The sequence below is a fragment of the Lepisosteus oculatus genome, chromosome 24 (assembly GCF_040954835.1).
Source record: "Lepisosteus oculatus isolate fLepOcu1 chromosome 24, fLepOcu1.hap2, whole genome shotgun sequence".
In the NCBI taxonomy this organism is placed as follows: Eukaryota; Metazoa; Chordata; class Actinopteri; order Semionotiformes; family Lepisosteidae; genus Lepisosteus; species Lepisosteus oculatus.
In genome coordinates this window covers 14,002,482-14,023,799 of record NC_090719.1, presented here as the reverse complement: position 1 = coordinate 14,023,799, position 21,318 = coordinate 14,002,482, and the positions used below count along the sequence as shown (strand labels likewise).

The 21,318-nt window shown below is 38.5% G+C and overlaps 1 protein-coding gene across 5 annotated transcripts in view; it reads right to left on the bottom strand.

Annotated features, from left to right (window-relative positions):
• dennd1a (DENN/MADD domain containing 1A) overlaps positions 1 to 20,357 on the bottom strand; it is a 266,177-nt gene extending 245,820 nt beyond the window's left edge. For all 5 annotated transcript variants that reach the window (XM_069183539.1, XM_069183541.1, XM_069183540.1 and 2 more), the window contains exons 1-2: positions 20,220 to 20,357; positions 17,535 to 17,599 (exon numbers count right to left, since the gene is read on the bottom strand). In XM_069183539.1, the coding sequence (XP_069039640.1) occupies positions 17,535 to 17,599; positions 20,220 to 20,236 (82 nt within the window). In that variant the 5' untranslated portion in view covers positions 20,237 to 20,357. The remainder of the gene's footprint in view (positions 1 to 17,534; positions 17,600 to 20,219) is intronic.
• Positions 20,358 to 21,318: the final 961 nt, after the last annotated feature.

Sequence of the window (21,318 nt, the reverse complement as noted above, 5' to 3'; positions counted from 1 at the left end):
TTATGTAGGGCAGCATGTCTCAAACTGTGGGTCAAGACTCCCGAGGGGGTTAGGGTCACAGAGGAGATAGAAAAAAAAACTGCAACAAAAATGTTTACTTTGATTGTTCTAAACCCAGTCTAAGTTACTGCTGTTCCCCGATGTTACACATAGGGTAATGCTTAAAAATGCTATCAACTGAGTTATTTAAACTAATTGGGTAAAAACCACCAAGATAGTGAGTCGCTCATCAGTTGGAATTTGATTGTTGATGTTTTTTTGATTCCACACAAAAAGTATCATTGCAAAAGTGAAATTTCTCTCTTTTCTCTGGAATTAAAATCATTTGAAGATCAATCTGTAAAGAATTCCTTCTCGACAGGCTGACTATATTTCTAATTTATTAAACACTTTCATTTACAGCTATACAAGATAAAAAACTAAGTTCTGTGTAACCGATTTCTTCACAGCCTACATACCTATTGCTCTTAAGGGGCTGCTGATATCCAAAAGACACACCAATATTTGTTCTTCAAAATTCAGTTTCCTTTTAACTCTCAAAGGTATAGCAGCTGTTGCTCAATATCCAAATACCGGGAATTCGACTTTTATAAGATGCTGCAAATGGTAACACCAATTACCAAAACTATTTCAAAATCTTACTTCTTGTTGGATTGCTGTAGATTAAAAATGAAATGTTGTGCAGCACAGCCCCACAACATTTAAGGTTACAACTTAACTCAGTCTCCATTATTGTGAAGGATTTAGATCAATTATCTGTGTATAATTTACTATGACTAACATGAATACTGAAGATGTTACTTCCAAACACTGACATAAGCTTGCAGCAGATGAGACTCACTTTCTTGCATTTTTAGAAATACCACTTAAAGACCAGCACAGCCAATTTCCAGGCAGCCTCGCAGCACTAACACAAATGTGATGTGTGACCAAACACGAGCATTGTTTTTGAATATATTCAATATATTACGGTGATTAATGTTTCGGTGACTGAAGCCCGAGGCAAAATTATTTTTGCGAAACTTACAAATAAGGATCAGAGTTTGTCAGGCGAGACAATGGCAGTGTTGTCTCGCTTTCACACTGACACCACAGTGGCATGCCAGACTGACTTCAGGCACAACATACGACGTTTGGCTTAAGTACATGCATGCAGCATCGTCTGAAAGATCTCGGTGCACCCCAACACTCTCTCCACAAATCTTTAAATCCAATGTCAGCAGATTCATCCGAAAAATTTGAGTTCGTATTAAGAATTTAAGGAGTTTCTTTACTAAAGGATTTTAAAACAAGCCTTACGTGTACTTTCTTTGTGACACTTTATATGTAAAAGGGAGCAAAAGATTAAACTCGGGTGACCTTGCTTTTCTAACAGTTGCCTGTGCAAACAATGGAGTCAACATCACTGCCTTTCCCAATATTTTGACGCCTTGCACCGGTGGCTTCTTCTCCCTGTGTCCGAAAGACAGAGCTCTTGCACTGCAGACCAAATAAATCACTGCTTCTCATGTGGCGAGACCACAGTGAAAATCTCTGTTTATATCTGCCAATGCCTCCATCACCTCGGGTGGCCAGAAAGGAACGGGGCTGTGCTGCACAACATTTCAGACCTTCACAGGCCACGGCCTTTCCAAATCGTTCTGGCCATGTTCGGGGACCCACACTTCATTTGGTGGCAGTTGCTAATTTTTTGGCCAGTGACCGAACAAGCGTTTGATGGTTTGCATTATTGTATTACAGTGACCGATCTCATTAGGTTTGGAGCTATCATATAGGAGACAAGGCCATGATGTAAAACATCCAGGTACTTGCATAAAAATCCTGGTTTGGGGGATTCCCATAATGACAGTCCCTCTAGAGGCACAAATGACAGCTCACAAGCCTCAAAAAGTTACATTTCATGTAAGAAGGAAATGACAAACGTACCTGAAAGCTGCTCAAAGAGTCTACATCAAGCAACATCATCTAGTAACTCCCTATATGATTCAATTAAAATAGACATATGATCAACCTACCTCCAGGGAAATCCAAAATGCATAGTTTAACTTTTTAAAAACGATGTTTTATTGCTTGTTTCAAGATGTCTAATATGAAACGATGCTTTAGGGTTGTATAATGAATGCACTGGGAATGAGGGATTTGTTGCTGTTTCACTAACCCTTAAACAGAAAGTATATTACCAAGAACCAGTACCCATATACAGCCAATTACACACTGACATGTTGCAACGAAGCTGTTAGCAAATAAACATTTTCAGTATGGACCTGGGTTCACCTGATGTCTGCAGTCTCTTCCTACAGTATACGCCACTAAGTGAAATGTAAAATGTAATCATTTCACTGGCAGAATTACTAAATTGGAATTCCACAAAACAAAAAACCATGGCAATATAACATTAAAATGTTAAATGTAAAATATTTAAAATGAAGTATGGTTTCACACAACGCACAGCTAGACCATGAATATAGTATGCATATTAAGGTGAATACAGGTATAGTCTTTACTGAAATATTCATATAAAAATGGCAAATAATTCTGTTTAGAATTTTAACACCTTTTTACTGTGTGCTTCAGTTTGGGATACTGGTCCAATTGGGAAGTTCATAGCATATTTCTGAATTCTTGATACTTGTGAAGAACATGCCAATAAAAACAAGATTTATTGTTTGTTAAAAAAACAATACAGGACATGTTATGCACACCAACTGCATATGAGGTAGGCGATACATTACATGCCCTTTCCAGGCTTTTCCTTCTAAATTAGAGACAGTTAGTTCTGTTCTTTTAGACCTAGGTAGGCTTAATAACCATAACATACACTGTTGCCAAAATACTGAGAGTTCCCCGGTCGTAAAGAAGACACTTTCTCAGAGACAGGCTATACAAGGCTGGTTTGAGGAGCACGTGACAAATGTCACCTTCAGATCACCTTCCCCGGCCTGAAGAATCCTCTGATTTCAAGCCCCTTGGAAAACAGTGGGGCTGCTGCAGTATGTTCTCTCCCAAAGCCCAAGCACCCAGCTCAATTTAAGAAGATGCTGCAGCATCGGTCGAGCCAGAGCCTATCCTGGCAAGCAATGGGCGCAAGGCAGGGTTCGCCCAAGCGAGGGTCTAGTTCACCGCAGGGCTCAGACACAGACATGCACTCACCCACTAACCTATCGGTATGTCGTTTTGGCTGTGGGGGGAAACCGGCGCTCCTGGAGGAAACGGCAAACCTGAGGAGAACATGCAAACTCCACACAGATAGCAGCCAAGGCAAAGAACTGAACCCAAGACCCCAGCACTGAGAGGCAGCGGTGCTAACTGCTACACCACTGTGCCAGCTGACAGTGATTCCATGTGTTATATGAAACAGACAACAGCGCAGCGTAAAAGAGATTTATTGGGTGAACACGTTTCCTCCTTATCTGTGGGGTGGATGCCAAATTAAAACGGGAGAGGATTTGGCTGATGTATGAAGAGCCCCGCTGTTGGTATGATCTCTGTTATTGTCTAGGTTCCCCAAGTCCCAAACAAAGTTATAACGCAAAACAGCATTTAAACCTTACAATAACTTGACCTAAATTATGCAAATGTACACAAAAGCTCTAGAGATACCCTTAACTATAATGCTACATTAAGGTGGCATTGAGCAAGTAGTTTAGTCAAATTCTCTGACCCAAGAGAGTTGCTTAAATATGTTTTATTGAAATATCTAATAATAAACCAAGTTACTTATATTTTGCTAGGTAAGTACATGTTGTAGATATTTCCAAACCACATTATGAGCTCTAAATTAAATCTGAGTGCGCATTTTGCATGATAGTAAGAAGCCACTAATAAATGCCGGGCCTATTTTCTTTACACTTATAAATCTGACCCTGTATGTCAATGTGCTTTGGAAAACATTTGTTTCTGTAATGCTGACAGTGGGCTAAAGTTGAATCAAAGCATTACTGATCAAGATATCTTGCAGTGCTGATCTACATGATTTACATTATACATGAATTTAGTACTCAGAGGCAAGAACAGCATTTTATTTGTTGCCTTCTGCAAGCAGATTTTCCAAAAGTGTTAAAGAAATGGACCCAGAGGAGGGTGCTGTGGAAACACACAGGGAACTAACTTTAATATCACGGGAGTCATGGTGAGTCTGTTTAATTTCTAGGGACAACAATCAGTGTGTGTTGCCAAGGAATGTGACGTATTCTAAGTGACTCTTCTTCCCATATGAACTTAAAAAAAGTTATTTTCAAATGTGCAGAGTGATAATAAGACATAAAAATGATTTAAGGTGAACACACTCAAGGTTTACAGCAATCTGGCCTAGTCCAATGTAATCATCACTGTGGAGAAAACAGGCAGTGCAGAAAAGCACCTTTTCAGCAATATTATTTAGGAAAGCTATATATTCACAATGGGTAATATTTTGTTAAAGGTAAAAGGATATTTAGCTTAAAAGTTGCACCTTAAAAATATAAAAATTGATCAGATGCTGAAATTCTTCATATTGTTCACCAAACCTGAATACAAATAAAAATATTTTAAAGAGAACTGCAATTTTAACTGAACAGCTGATTTCTAGTTATAACTAGAATAATGAAGTGGGGGAGCAGATTAATGAAATTTCTTAACATAGCTGACTGATCCATGCTTTTAAAACGCTTATCAGGTCTGGATTTCAAAATGCATCCACTGTGGCTTTAAATAATTAAGAACCTGCACACAAAAAAAGTTAAAACTTTTATTTGTAGTGAAGCTGAGCAAACCTGGCCTCCATTCAGTCATAAATCAGACTCCGCACTCCTCTCTGCTCCGATATTAAAGTAGGAAGTATTTAAACCCCAGCTTCCAGCCTTTTGAAAGAACAAGATAAAGGAGTGCACTATATACTCGGAGCCAATTCACATGTAAATGCCAGCTCCTTTTCGCTGACTCTGATTAACTCCCCCAGAGTTAATAGTTTCCCTGTTAACAAAGATTTATCCTCCCTTTCACCACAGTAGTACATTTAGCAGGAGAAAAGAGGAAAGGAAAACTTGCAGTGAGCCTTACAGTAAAGCCTCTTCAGAATATAATACAATCTACGTTTTCTTTAACTAATCCGTGGAGCAGATGTTTGACAAGACCGCTGCTCTTACAAGGGGTACAAAAAACAAAAAGAAAGCCATTATTTTTTTTCCAGGCCAAAAGAGAAATTCCCACCAAACAGCAACAAAACAAAGAATAAGTGGATGACTGATCAACAAATTATATCAGAGCTCAAGGCATCTTTACAATGCGTCTGAAACTCTGCTTATAAATCTAACAGCTGAGTGGTCAAGGATAAGTTCTGAACAACAGAAGTCTGCAGAGAAATTCTTTACTATCATTATTATTCCCATTAAAGTCCTTGTTCGGATATTTTTTTCCTCAGAATGTAAACACGCTTTAAGAACATAAGAATAGTTTCAAACGAGTGAGGTCCACTGAGCCCTCCTACTTCCGTTTTTTCTTTATTCGAAAGGAGTTATGACTGATACTCACCCACAGTTCAGTCCAAAGAAGAAGAGCACAAAGGTAAAAATAGAAGAAAAAAATACACAAAAAGTAACTATCTACTAAGGAAAGACCATTTGCTTTTATGTGAAAGATCATGTAAGTATGTTTGTGATTACAAGCTAGACAGGATATTTTGTTTGATAAAAACAAAAGTTAACAAAAGTTAAAAGATACTCAAAAAAGGAAGAATATAAAAAAAAGATAACCCCTGGAGAACAAAAAGTATTTTTTGCCAGTGAGCATAAATACAGCTCGTCATTCCTGCAAAAGCACAGGAGCAGTATGACATTGCCGATAGAAATTACATTACTCTGTAATTCCATGTTGTACAGTGAATTCCACTGAATCTCTGGAGACAATAAAACAAACAGCTGCATTTTAAATAATTTGGGAGTTGATTCTCAAGAAATTATGTTTCGGAAAATTTCAAGATTCATTTCTTTATGTTGGATGGATTCTAATGCTTTTTTCCCCCTAGTGTCACACTGCTGACTTATACAGCTTTCATTTTCATGCAAAAAAGTGACAATAAATTTACTCAGGGCAGCACCAAATCTCCTTGTCAACAGTTTTGTATTTAATTATAAACTACAAGAGTGATAAAAAAGGAAATATCCTTTATCAGTAGCAAAAATGCATCTTTACTGTATCAAATAGCAGCGTATTCATAGTGCACAAGCACTGCCACGGTTTCATTAAACCATTTCCATCAGCATATTGAACAAATTCATCTGTTCTATTCAACACTGAGCCCTAGCTCCTTGTCAGGTGAAATAATGGTTGAATAAGGCCAATGGTGCTTAAAAAAACCATTCTTTCTCCAGTCTATACTGTCTCATTCACTGTCACACAGAGGTTAACCACAGCCTCTAGGTCTTTTTGACAATGACAATGCTGCAGCTGTTTGTAAGCTAATACAGTATACAGATATTGTTCACTGAGCATACAGGACTGGCACACAGTTATAGACATCTTTCATATGCCAGATTTATTTCAAGATGTTTTGAATTCATTCAACATCTGAAGTTGTTTTTTTTTCCCTGTTACTTTTTCTGTAATCACTGCTTTACAGCTGTTTCTGTAAAAGATTATCAAAATATAGCACATTTCGATGACAATACTTTAGAGATATAGTTCATTTTGTTTCGAATTTGCAAGCTAGTGTTACGGTCTCATACAGTTTCAATCCTATTTCTGTACATACAGTACAAGGACACGTACATCATGCAAACACCTCTATAGGTTCCAACAATCTTGAAATCATCAAATTGACCGTCACTGTTTTTTTTTAATCTCCATATCTTCACTGATTCAAGTCCATGTTTGTATTTGTGGGTGTATTTATCCTTTAATAAATGATAGTCAACAGGGAGAGTAGCTGCTTCTTCTTACCAGTACAGCACTATTGATAACAGGCAGTTAATTAAATCACATGAATGGGGCTGGTGTCAATATCAATAACACTGAAAATTGATTTCAGAAGACATAGGCTTTAAAGGAAAAAAAAAATTCAAACAGGAAGCTGAATAACCAACATAGTTCTTACAATAATTCAACATAAAAGATGATATTGACAAAATGGTTGTTACCTGTGCACTTCTGTCCCATAATGACATTCTTTCACATCTCATTATTGTCTCCCCAGATCACAGCATTTTACAAAAACGTTGCCAATCCACATCGCTGACTTTTTAAATTAAACTTTACCTTCTCATTTTTGAGCTGAGGTACTCGTTTTAATCTCGGGCTCCAGCTTAAAAGCTCTGTGTCTTTTAAAATCATGTTGTCATATGCATTCCCCTAACCTTTTGAAAGTTTCTTTTGATGCGTGGTTTACAGCTACATTGACTACAATGACATTGAATTGAAGCCTCCTGTAGTGTGTTCGGGCACTTCAGAAAGCCAATTTGTGAACATTCCTCCATGCAGAATTGTGCTAAATCCTTCAGACCCTTTAGTTTCAGTTACAGAACTCACATTCTGAGTTACTATCACAAATGTTCAACAGGACAGAGGCCTAGATTGCATTGGCCAGTCTAGAACATGTCTTAGGTGATCACCCCTATGACAATTTGGAGGCATGCTTTGGAACGCTGGTCTTTGGCCAAATGTCCTGGTACATGTTGGAGTCGATGACTTCTCCAATCTTAACAGGAGCTCCAGAACCCTTAGAAACTCAAATCATCCTGCAGCTAGGATCACACCTTTACCCTTCCCTTCTAATTCCTCTCTATTCGTTGTAGGTTTCATTTCACACCTCTCTTCACCTCTCCTGACTTCACGCCACCTGATTGGCCACTCCGTCTGTCCCCTGCTCCCGCCCCTCGCTCCTCCTCTCTCCCAGCTTTTGAGCTGTTCTCTCGCTACATTACCTTTGCTGACTGCCCTGTCTTTCTCACACCTGAAAAAGGCTCCACGGCCGAAACGTTGCGTTTTCTTTCTTCGCTTTTCAGCATGGAATAAACCTTAAGCCTACGCATAATAAATATGCATAATAAAAATAAGCCTACGCATGCTGACGCAGCTCCCCACCTGAACTACTTCACCATATAGAAAGATACTTTATTGATCCCGTGAGGGAAATTGCAGTGCAACAGCAGCTTAACACAGCACAGTAACGAAAAGATACAATAATACAACAATACAATACATACAATACAATCAGTACAGTCAGTGGGAAGTGCACTAAGAAGAGTCTTAAGTGTCTTAATAGTTCACACGACAGCAGAAAGTGGCAGATTGAGCATTTTGTGGCCTTACAGCCTTAACCAAGATGATACTGCATGTTTTTCATATATTACCACCTTTTACACCCCAGGGAAACAGGACATTCAAGGCCTCTGTATAGCTTTGGGGGCTTCCAGTGGACTTCCAAAGAGCAGAATGATACATTGTTTTGGTTGAATTTTAAAGCAATACATGGGTATGAATAAATGTGACTCACTTTTGAGATTCAATTAATTATTTTGTCAAATGTAACTTGGCTCTGTGCAATGCTATTATGATGTCAGTATAACTATTACATTTTAAAAAACTTCTGCTTTTCTTCTGAACTTCTGAAATTAATAAAAGAATAAAAACTACTAAAAGCATCCCCAGTAAATTAATAAAGGGTGATTAATCATTAAGAGCAAAAGATGGACTTCTATTTAAATCTGCTCAGGAGACAAACACAAGGAACTATCGCAGAGGTGTCATGTTTAATCCAATTTTCATCAAACAGGTGAGAGAGACGGCACTTTTCTCAGCCTTCACAAGATAAAACCTAAAAGTCTACAAGGGATACCTGCAGGTTATAATGGAGATCGGAACTACAGTATTCACATACCTGTTAGTAATAATATGGACACCTGTCAGGCATATTAAGACAGCAATTAAACGATAAGGAAATTAATCTGTTCCTTATAAAATTTGTGATTGATCGCCATTCCTTAAAACATTCAAATTTCACTCCGCCAATGCCAACCACATTCTGCAGGGTGGGCAGGTGAGGTCAGAGGTCAGCTTTCATGTCAAAGCACTTTTGCAAAGCAAGGCAGTCATGACCGCGGTGTCTCGTACAACAGATTCCACTATGTGAAAATGCAAAAGAAATCTAGACCATGTTTTGGCAACTGGGGATTGTATCACTAAGCATGTAAAACAAATATTAAGACATAAATGCAACACTCAATATGTGTCATCTGACTGCTAAACCCCTGTTCAAAAGACGAGATCTTTAAAATTCTGCTTTGAAATCAGATATCCCCTATATTTTTACATTTTGTGACAAACATATAATTATAACATAATAAATTAAATCATTTGGAAATTCATGCATATATCCAAGTAATTATAGATCGCTCCTAAAGAATAGAATCCTTGTCAAGATGCTGAAACTCTCTCAAAGCAGTATAAAAAGACACAAAGATCAGAAAAAAAGGCTTTATTAAAATGCAGTAAAGGCAGACATCCAAGGTATTTTGTATGCATTTGCCTCTAGATTTAAGACCCACAGCACCCCAATTTTAAAAAGAATCATAATTCCAAAGAGAAGCATGTAACAGCTTCACTACATATTGGTAGTACCAGAGACCCTACTGACAGCAATGCTCCAAGGATTTTTTTTTCTACAGTTAGTACATGCCCTCTGTGGTTTCATTAGAAGCACAATATTTAAAGCACTGGATTTTTATAAGATCTGTGCTCAGACATCAGCAGCTCCTTTGTTGTGAAAATGTTGCTTTCTCTTACTCTAGGACATACAGACACTCAACCTTGTGTTAGATTTCAGAATGAGAAACAAACATAACTTTTCTATAAAGTGTGGGTTGCTGTTTGTTATGTAGTCACAGTGAAAGGCATAGAGTGCATTTTCTAATCTCATACTGATAGTTCATGTTTCAGAACCTAAGGGCAACCAAGTTGTTATTAATGAAAAGACAAAGCGTATTGCTAACAAAGGAAAGAAAAGAAACACTATCTGGCGTTTGAACTAGACTATAAAAATTGTTCAGACATTATAATATGTACAATCGAAATAGTGTAACAGCAATAGTAAAACCAATCTTTTATCCATAAAACAATGGTACCTGGTTATACTGGAGCCTGTTTTACAAATTCCTTCACTAACTTGCTTATTTCTGAAGAACCGAAACTCTCCTGTGCATCTGCACCCTGGCTATCCATCCACAGGGAATATTTACCTTAATAAATATTCACTCAAATAAAATGTTACACTTCTTTAAAGCTGGAATCAAGAAGAAATACCTGTGTTCTGCAACCTCCAACACCAACACCAAACCTTTGTGAAATTGAAAGCATATTAACAAAGTGGGAGTAAATTCCTGTGCTTTTCAATTCCAGCTCCAGGGTTTCATTAATATCAGTTTCATTTCCAATTTAATCAATTCCAATTAAGGCTCATTTTACAGCTTAACTGAGAAAAAAATACACACAAGGTACAAGGTACAACAACATCAGATGCTACTGCTAATGCGTTCCATGGATTTCTTTCCATAGTTTAAGAGCAAAGAACCATCAGCTACTTTTGGTAAATACTGTTTTTTAATAAAAATGTTTTGTTTGTTTTCTTTTCCTATACATCATTCTGCAATACTCTTCAGCTCCTCTTCAGCTATTTCTTCATTCGGCTCTTTCTTCCAAGTCACATCTGATCTTAGTCCCCTCCTTTTGCTCTCCTGAACTCTGCTCCATCCCCCTTTCCTGCAGACACCTCCTCTCCACTCACCTTCCGGAGATCCTTCTGTGTGGCTCGTTGCACACCTTGCACAGCTGAATGAATGCTATAGAACTAAGGAAGAGGTAAAGACTTAGTCCAAACTGAAAGGAAAAGAAAAAAGACACAGCGTTTCGGCTGTGGAACCTTCTTCAGGTGTGGAATCTTCTTGATAATTTTTCTGGTGAAATGGACGCCCGAGGAAGATCCCACAGCCGAAACGCTGTGTCTTTTCCTTTCGGCGTGGAATAAACCTTTACCTGTTCCTTCTGCAGCCTACGCATCCTGACACAGCTCCATACTCGAACTACTATTGTTTTAGCACATTATGCATAATTCTTGCATTCAACGACTTGATTTTTATTTATACCTCCATACACCCTACCTTTGCCATTCACACAGTGAGTGTTTAGTTTGTTGACTGTTTTGAATGCAAGTTGCCTCTGATAAAGACTTACACTTAAAATGAATTCAATTGAATCATTTCAGAGAAGAACTTCTATTTCGTTATTCTTAGAACTGACACTACTCACAACACATGCCTATTGCATGACGGCCGTAATCTGCCACCAAACAGAATCTGTTCACACCAGAAGCGTTGGCTTCACATTGTACTCTGACATCATATATACTGAATTGTTTACACTCTTCCTTTAGGTAGAATTAGAGGTTATTACTTGCAATCTATTGGGTAAGGAAAGTACATTGTTTTTCTGCAATACAGCCTACTTAACATGACAAAACGTGAATCCTTCAGCTTTACTGGTCTTATATTTAAATAAAAACAAATTAAGCACTAGGCAAGACCTTGTACTCCACATTTAGACTTTTGTGACTTTAAACAAGAGGGAACACAAAAGCCACATCTCAACACCTAAATAGAAAAATAGCATCGGTGTAGACTTGTTTAGGGGCTATGAAAGAAGGCTTCAATTGATTTTGCTGCTGCATTATGTGAAAATTAAAATTTAATATCAGCCCACTCATACAGAGACAAATTAGGTACACAGAAGCTGACATAGCATGCATCCTTTTAAGGAGATCTTGTAAACCATTAATTCAGCAAATCATCAATCTCTTAACCTCCTAATGTTACTGCCACTTATTTTTTTCATTACATTTTTTACTATTATTATACAGTATGTAGTAATATTAACACAAATCTAGGCACACAAGCCATTTTGTGCATCATTTCCATATTCTTCATACAAAACACAATTATTGACCATGCCAGTGATCTTTAATATGTGGACTTGTGGATTCTAGAGTGAATTTGAACAAACACTGGCATATATCAACAACAGCTTTTGTATATAGCCAATTGGTTATAATGTTTTTAGAAATATAACATATTTGTCTTATTTTTATTAAAAGTTCCTTGGAATTTTGCTTAAATGATTGGGAGACACTCGAGTGACTTTGTGACATAACCCCTAAATTATCTCCTTGTTGAAAGAGTTCGTTCAACACAGGTGATGGTGTGATTTAACCTGAATTTCAAGTTAAATGATAAAGAAAAATACAGAAAGGAAGAAATACGGCCCATTTATCAAGATGACAGTGTCATTGTGTCATCTTACGTATATACTGGAGGCTGGAACAAGTCAGTATGCTGTCACTTTCCATAGAATAAAAATCTTCTTTAGCAATCAATCAAGTTCTTTTGCAGAATACTCAGATACACATCTGGCGTACACAAGCATAATAACACAACAGTTGCTGTGTACAGTTGACTGATCGGGAGTATCTATTCACTATACAACTTCGAGTCATTCGTGGCAATCTTACTGCACAGAGATTCCCTGATCAAATTGTGGGACCTCGTCTGCGGTCCTTACTGCAATGAGCCTCACCCTGATGTGACGAACACTCCTTCAGCACAACACATGCCCTCATACTGTTTATGTAACAACATCTTTCTTGCGAGATTATCATGTGATAGTTATGCCTCACTGGACGCAAGTGGAACGAGCTGGAACAATGTGTGGTATCTAGGGCTCAGAGATCAGTGAAAGAGCACATGACTGTCCTGGCTCTATGAGAGGAATGGGACAGCATCTGCAGCCTGGTGCTCAGCCATGTGTCACACAGGTGCAGCTTGCACAGTTTCCAGAGTTAACCACACACCCTACTACTCTGCGACTCTCTCGGTAGATCCCCTGTTGATGACGAATGTTCATCAGCATAACGAATTTACCTGTGCCTGGTCAATAAAATCTCAGTGCACCTGCTGCTGCTGCAAAAAAACTGTCCATATTTTGCTAACTTTTTCTTTCATTGTTACAATTAGAAGTGATCAGATTCTTTTTATGCTCCACATAGTACATTTGTAACAGGCTAAACTTTATGTTCTAGTTTGCAATCTTTTCACTAAATCTTTCAATGTATAACTTAGTTTTACTCTTGGTGCTTTTCCCCCCACTAAATTTGTGATTCTGTTGTGTAATAAAGATGTTCTAATGTGCCGGACTTTGAAAGATCCTATAAAAATACAGAACAATAATTTTATAATTTTATTTATAAAATTATTATAATATTGAGGTAAGCAGAGAAAGTCACATTTTAGAGGTTTTATGTACCACATGCCAAAAGAAAACAGAAAGTCTTCCTGCCCCCTAACAGCACCGGGTAAACACATATATTCAAAGAATATAACACTGGTTCTAAGCAGGGGAAGGAACAGATAATTTCAGAATCAAACGGCAAACCTTTCCATTTACTGACCAACAAACTTTTAGATTTCTGACTTCTGATTTTATGGCAAACTTCTGTGTTTCATTTTGAAGGAATCTGAAGGGCTCTTATGTATGCTTCAATACAGCCTTTTGGGTTTCTCTTTGCAAACACGACAATCTATTAAAAAGGAAGCAAATGACAAATTAGTAAAACTAATTGATCTAACTAATCAACTGTAATCTGCGATTTGCTCCGTTTGTGATTGTTTTTAACTTTGCAAACTTGTATCTAACGGTGATGGTAAATCATCTTATGTCAGTCTGAATAAACCCCTTCTTCCTGTAGTTTAGGATAGCTTCTTTAATAATTGGGGCTTAAGCTAAAACACTGAGGTTATAGGAAGGCACATTTAAAAGCATTTCCATTCTAAAAGGTCACTAGGCGACCAAATACAAATTGGTCATATTACTGAGCATTTTCCATGGTGGATCACAGAGCCTTGAGATTCACTTGATCTAAACTCTTAATGTACTGGCCACCACTTGGGTGATGTGGATCCTTGAAAACTGGGGAAGATCCTTTCCTGTTCCAACGGGCTCCTTGTGAAACGAGACCCATACATAGAAAGATATGTTTTCATTTTCTTTGAATTGGGTCATCTCATATTCTGATCAGTGACATGCGGACTGAACCTATTCACTAAGAACTACATGTTACCATTGTCTTTTCACCAAAAAAGATTGGCATAGCTCACCCCACCCTAAAGCTTATAGTTTCACCCGGACGGAGAACGTATAGTTAAGAGGTGTTTAAATACCAAAATGTTCCAATTCCCAGTCGGAAGGGTTTATAAGTAGTTGTTGGTAAGTAAAGCCACGAAAAACAAGGCCATTTCAGATGCAGTAAGTTACACCATACTGTTAACATGTAGTTAGAGTATTGCCTAACTTGTGATAATCCTGAAAAAATTAAACTAAACTGTGCATTATTGTTCACTAACCTTCGCTCCCGCGATACATTTTCAACACAGTGTAAATATGTTTTTGGTCATATCAACGCATAATTCGACCCCTAACCCAAACACAGTAAAAAAACACGAGGCAACGATATCGGCTTTTCCCCACCACTGACCTCGCTCAGCAAAGCACAAGCCCATCGTGTCACAGTGGGTGAGAAGAAAAGCACAGGGCATCTCTGCCTTCACCGAGTCACCCGAGTTCACCACAGGAAGACAGACCGCGGGTTTTAAGCCTGCGCCCTAGAATTACTACTGCTCTTTAAGAGCAATTCAGCTAACAAAGCTAAACTTACAGCTTCAACAGAGATGAAGACAGATGATGTTATATCTCAAAAAGACTGAAAAACACTTTTCCAAACTGACTTTTTAAAGCAAAGCAGCTGACAATTCCAGCGATTTGTGAATGCAGGTATTTATTTAGATCTTAATTGTTCGGGTATTGGCGTGCAGATGATATTATAGGACATGAGCATATTCATTGCATATTTGGGCGCTTATTTGAAAACATTAACAGAAATTAAACCAGCGAATGCGTTTTCAGTACATTCTTTTCCAGACAATAATAACCGTGAATTTGACAGGGAAGTCGGATGATAATAAAGTACGCGTTGAAATCCAAAGCCATCCGTCAGCTGAATCGTGTAATTATGTCAGGGTTTTCGTTAAGCCCGTCTCGTTCCCAACCGTATGTCTAATTACAATATTTCTAGTTACAAGCTTGCCAATCGAGCCTATGTAAATGAGGGTGTGAGACTAGCCAGTGCCTACCCCACCACTGACCTCACCACATATTACTGTTACTGACATCTGTGAATCTCTAATGGAACAGACAGCATGGCTTGTTGTAGCTGTAATGAGGATAAATTTCACATTTCTGGTAGGAGAATTTACCAGGCACCAGAATCTCTCCTTCCTCTCCTCCATCCATCCATTCACCCATCAGCAGCAAGCCAATCGTCCTGGTGGACAAGGGCGAACACATGTTCTCTCGCTGGCCAGAACTCACCAAGCTTCATCTGTTCTGATCAGTTCAATACAAAAAATATCACGCACGCATTGAATGGAAAGTACTCGGTATTACAAAAACAGTGATCTGAAACAAGAAAGCATGAACTACATTAAAGTCCATGTTATGTAGCAGAGGCCGTTTTGGTTTTTTTTTTGCATTTCCAGGTCACACTGAAATCCTCATGATTCCATTCTTTTTTGTCACTATTATTGTTTAATGTCTCTGCTCTAATGGATATGGACATTAGCCATTAAAGGATAATATCCATAATCCAATAGGGGTGGTGAGGAGGCTCTGCGGCTAAGGATCTGCGCCTGTGGCTGGAAGGTTGCCGGTTCGTATCCCGCGGCCGGCAGAGGAATCCTACTCCATTGGGCCCCTGAGCAAGGCCCTGAACCCCAGCTGCTCCAGGGGCGCCGTATAAATGGCTGACCCTGCGCTCTGACCCCAAGCTTCTCTCCCTGTGTGTGTCTCATGGAGAACAAGCTGGGGTATGTGGAAAGACAAATTCCTAATGCAAGAAATTCTATATGGCTAATAAAGTGATCTCATCTCCCCTCTCATTATCCCAGGATTCCCATCTGAATTCCGGTTTGGTTTGCATAGCCCGTTCTTTATAAAATCCTCCCTACCGTCTATTCAAATCATTCTCGTTTCCCCACCCCATCTGCAGTGTTTCGGGGCTGATGGCATATCCTGGCGGCAGTGCATCACCGCGCCGCAGCCTGACAACATCACCACCTAGGAACAAGTAACAGGTTTATTCCATGCTGAAAAAAAGAAGAAAGAGAACACAACGTTTCGGCCGTGGAGCCTTCTTCAGGTGTGAGAGAGACAGGGCAGTAGGCAAAGGTAAAGTAGCGGGAGAACAAAGGCTGGGAGGGAGGAGGAGTGAGAGGTGGGAACAGGGGACAGAAAGAGAGGCCAATCAAGAGGTGTGAAGTCAGAATGGGTGCAGAGAGGTGTGAAATAAAACTTCCAATGAATGGAGAAAATTTAAAAGAACAGCAGTCTGTCATTAAGGGAGGGGAGAATGTGTGATCCTCACACCTGAAGAAGGCTCCACGGCCGAAACGTTGTGTTCTCTTTCTTCTTTTTTTCAGCATGGAATAAACCTGTTACTTGTCCCTCTGCAGCCTACGCATGCTGACGCAGCTCCCCACCTGACTAACATCACCACCTATCTGACTCATCTCATCAGATCTCAGAAACTAGGCAAGTTTCTGGCCAGGGTCGGGAAGAGAGACCAGGACTCCAGTCCATCCATCACTGGGCACAAACACATTCACTCACATGCATATACGAGACAATTTAGAGGCACCAATTAACCTAAACAACAGGTCTTCAAATAGCGGCAAGAAACCATAACACACAGTATATAAAACAATATACATATGACTGATATTAATCAGAAAAAGTAGAGCACCTAAAAGCAAATGCCTGTTGCACTCCACAGATTTCCTCAGGTAACTATACATTTCTCCCCTTATCATGAATTTGTTTATCAGTGTTCATTACATACATAAACATTACCTTTGATGTCCAGAGCTGCCAGTTTGAGAATCAATCTATTATTTGTAACTTTATGAATTTTCCTTTGGAAATATAAATGTATTGTACTATCTGCTCTACTCAACTGTTGCTGTTTGAAGACTACAAAGTGAAACAAGACCTCCTCGTTTATAAATTCAGGTTCACACCCATGTAAGATTCTATAGAGGTAACTAGATACTTTGCTTGGATTTCACACAATACATGTGTTGGACACATAAAAAAAAACACAGAAAATACAGTCAAAGAACCAAAATGACCTCAAAATTGTTAGGACAATTAAGGATGTGTAGTTGAAATTAAGATTGTCCACGAAAGCATAACAAGACAAACTTTATTGTTAGTCCCAGAGAAGAAAAGTAATGAAAATCTTCCTATCATAACAGATTGGATTTTTACCAAACAGACCTTATGTGAAGAATTAAGACCCTAGTTTAAAACCATTGAGACTTAACATTACTTTAGAACAATAAATAATAAAAGAAGCAGTGCTAAACCTTTTTTAAAAAGTCATTCAGTTATGGCAAAAATGCATTTACCTGTTCCTGCAGACCCTGGATGTATCACTTCCACATATACTTCAAAGGTGGTCTCAGGATTGTCCCTGGAAAAAAAAGATATATGTGGGTATTACTCTACACTGTAACAGTACTTTAACACACATAATTAAGGAAGGTTTTCATTAATTTATTAATGATGTTTGTGCTAAGTGTGATCTCATGATCATTACTTGTGATTTACTGCATCCATTTTCTGACTGCTTTATCCAATACAGGAGCTGAATCCTATCCCAGCAAGCAACAGGCACAAGGTAGGATACGCCCTGGATGGGTTGACAGTCCATCCTATTTTCCCAGAAGCCAGTTAAACTATCCGTATGTCTTTGGGCAGAGGGAGGAAACTGGAGCAGCCTTGCAAAAAATGGGGAAAACATACAAACACTACTCAGACAGCAGCCCAGGTCCGGAACTGAACCCAGGACCCCAGCACTACTAACTACCAAGACCACTGTGCCTCCAATGATTCAATACATGTCATTTAAAAATACTGTAAGTGTATTTAAAACAATACACAAAATACTCTATGTAACCACTACTTCTCTATAAAAGACTTCTATTGATCCAAAACTGGCATACAGTTTAACTAAAGTACCTCCACTGTACAGACAACAATAATTATGTCATGCATAATATTTGCACAGTTAGGCGTGAAGCTGGCTTGTATTGTCTTAGGACTGTACAAAACACTTTGTCGATACTCCATTCCCAAACCATGCAGATATAGACATGAATCAGCAAAAAGAAGAAACAAGTGTGATATGGACATTTTCAGTCTGTAAACATAAACACCGTATATTTGCAAAATAAGGAACAGTTTTGACTGTACTTATATATTATACACACCCAACAAGAATCCAAAGCTGAGAAGCTTAACGTGCTTGCTGTTTTGCACAGATAAGCCTACAGTACATGCTTCTCTTTTTAATTTACCTAAAATGAATTAAAGAAAAGATTGTGCCTGTAATAAACCAAATATGACAAAAAAAACCTACAACATATTTTACTCTGCTTTACTGCAAATTTTAAATAACATGCTACATCAAATCACTCACTGAGCATCTTTTTGAGATGAAAGACAAAGGAAACTTTTTTCCAAAAAGGCAGCACAAATAGTTTTGTAAAGAGCAATCAGCAAAACCACAGAAACTGTACTCTTTGTAAAAAATTCCAAGGTGTGCAAATTGCATAGATCAACATCCTTCTGGACAAATTTCTTCTCCCGTTTCCTTAAAATATGTTTAAAGGAAGGGATGGTTCATCGGGCCAAAACATGAGGTTAATAGTCACTGTCTACTTTCCTATACTTTTTAAAGCAGTACTGCAAAGTTTTTGAGCAATAGCTTAAAGCCTGACAGTGACATTTCCATTAGAAAGCAAGACTTTACCAATAACCAAGTTTGGAACATTGTTCCAGAAGCTATATACTTTCTTCTCCTTTTGCCAATTAAAAGAATGTCCCATAAACAACTATTTATTATAGTGTCGGGTTCTTTACACAGTTAACCAAGTGACCAAAAAAGTAGCAGATACTATCCCATGCCAATGTTATACTATTAAAACTGTTTTATAAAAAAATATTGTTAAGGGCAAGGAACAATGAAAAAGGCTGCACTACGTTGCTCTTTGACCAAGAACTGTTTTCAGAGATTAAGTTGACAATATGTCTACTGCCAAACCACCACAGTTGAGTGCCATCACATAAAACAACCAGACTGCTGTCACATAGTTTCACAGACTTTTATTTGATTTGAACATAATTGCATACTGTGAGAATGATCATTGTTCATTTCTTTTTAGGTGCACTGCCACTTTAAGCGAATACAGAAATTCCTTATGTTTTAAACTTTATAGAGATGTATTCTTTTATGTGGAGGTCAGAAACACACGCCACACGCTACTCAACACTGTAACTTACAACACCAGACATATTCGTTTAGACAGTATTATCTGAGTTCACTTGCGTCACACACAAATGTTTAAACCTCTGTAACACATAGCTCAGTTCTGATTCTGTACAAACTAATTGCAAAAGATCCTTATTATAAAGCTGGAGACAGCTAAGGACGCTAATCATAAAGCACAGCTTGGGTGATACTGTCCTGTGTGCAAATATGCAAGCACATCACCTCCTATCTCTTCCACAATGGGAGCTTCAGTCAGATACAAAAGAACGATCATAACACTTCGGGCTACGATACCAGAGCAGTGCCTTCGTTAAACAGTTATATAACATACATGCACAGTCAAACCGTTAGAGCAATTCCAAAACCTGACCATGCATCACAGCTTTACAAGGTTACAACAGCAGAACAGCCCCCGCCCCAGCCCAAAAACACAAACAGAAATCCGGCAAAACAGACCAGATAACCCCTGTGTTCTGTGCAATGTTTACATACTCAAGACACCAGTCACAGCGAACCCTAACAGCCTCTATCTGCAACCCCTTTAAAGGCTGTGAAATGCTCCGTGAAAATAAAGCATTGTTTGTTTTCTCAAAACGCGGTGTAATTTGTTTCAAACTGCGTCCAATAAACATGTCCCCTTATTTTTCGCAACAAGTCCATTTTAGAATTGAGAGGCCTCGCAATACCAGCCACTCCACGAATTCCAGGAATAGCATTTCTTTTTGGTGGTACAGAAAAGGCTATAATAAATGACCCTTACTTTATCCGAGACCCCATTTTCAGTTTTCAAAATATCCGGGTCTAGCAGTGTGAATGCAGAACGCAGCGCAATTATTTCAATATTTTTCCTGTACCCTGCGTCAGACAGTCATAGCACACGCCATGGTCACCATGCGCAGCTCAGAGTAGCAAACAGTGTTGACCTATGGGTATTGTAGTGCCGTCGGTTGATTTTGCTTGCACGGAAAGGGGGAATTCGAGCATCAATAACTACATTTCCCAGAGTTGTTTGCGGTGCTGTTGGAAAAGCCGCAAGATGCACATGACAAGACATGTTTCACAATGTTGCAATTCATTCATTCGCTCTTCAAGGAGTGGAAAGAAGTTACATTGACTCTGAGATTATATAGAGAATTTCATTCAGTGTTTCTGGGTTCCGCTTTCTAAAAGTTTTTTTATCTCGTACTCACAACGCACAGAACTCCAAAACTAACTTGATTGTGTAAAATAAATTTACGAAATTATTCAGTGCAATAGTACGATTTAACCATTAAATATTTGGAAGAATTGGTGGTTAGAACGTGCCGTTAAATATATATATAATTAAAAAAACAGACATTTGGTACTAAACATAGATAACCAGCAACATTCTAAACAACAAAGTTTAGAAACAAAATATATAAGTGGCTGAAAAACCACATGACTACAAACCTGTTCCAGACACCCGTAACTCTTGGTGTAAATATGTGTCTGTCCTTGAATTAATATTCTTTCAGTTTCCAGTTATGACCCCATGTTAGTGTTTCACTATTGAAAATGAAGTTGGATTGGTAATAATTGACTTTCAATATTTCTTACTTCAAAGGTGTCTTAACTGGTTAGGCTCAGCCGACTTGCTTTTTACCAACCCAGGCTGACTATTTCAGAAAACTGAAACAGAAGTTCTGACGATTATGTTGTGAACTCCTTAAAATGAAGGACCCTAAACAACTCTGGGTCCGGTCAGTACTTGGATGGGACAACCGTGTTGCTATTGGATGAGGTATTTGTGCACCAATAGGTGGCTCTCTTCCACCCAGACCAGAATTCCAACATGAAGACGCCAGCATGGTGATCAGAGACTGTGCTATATTAGGCGC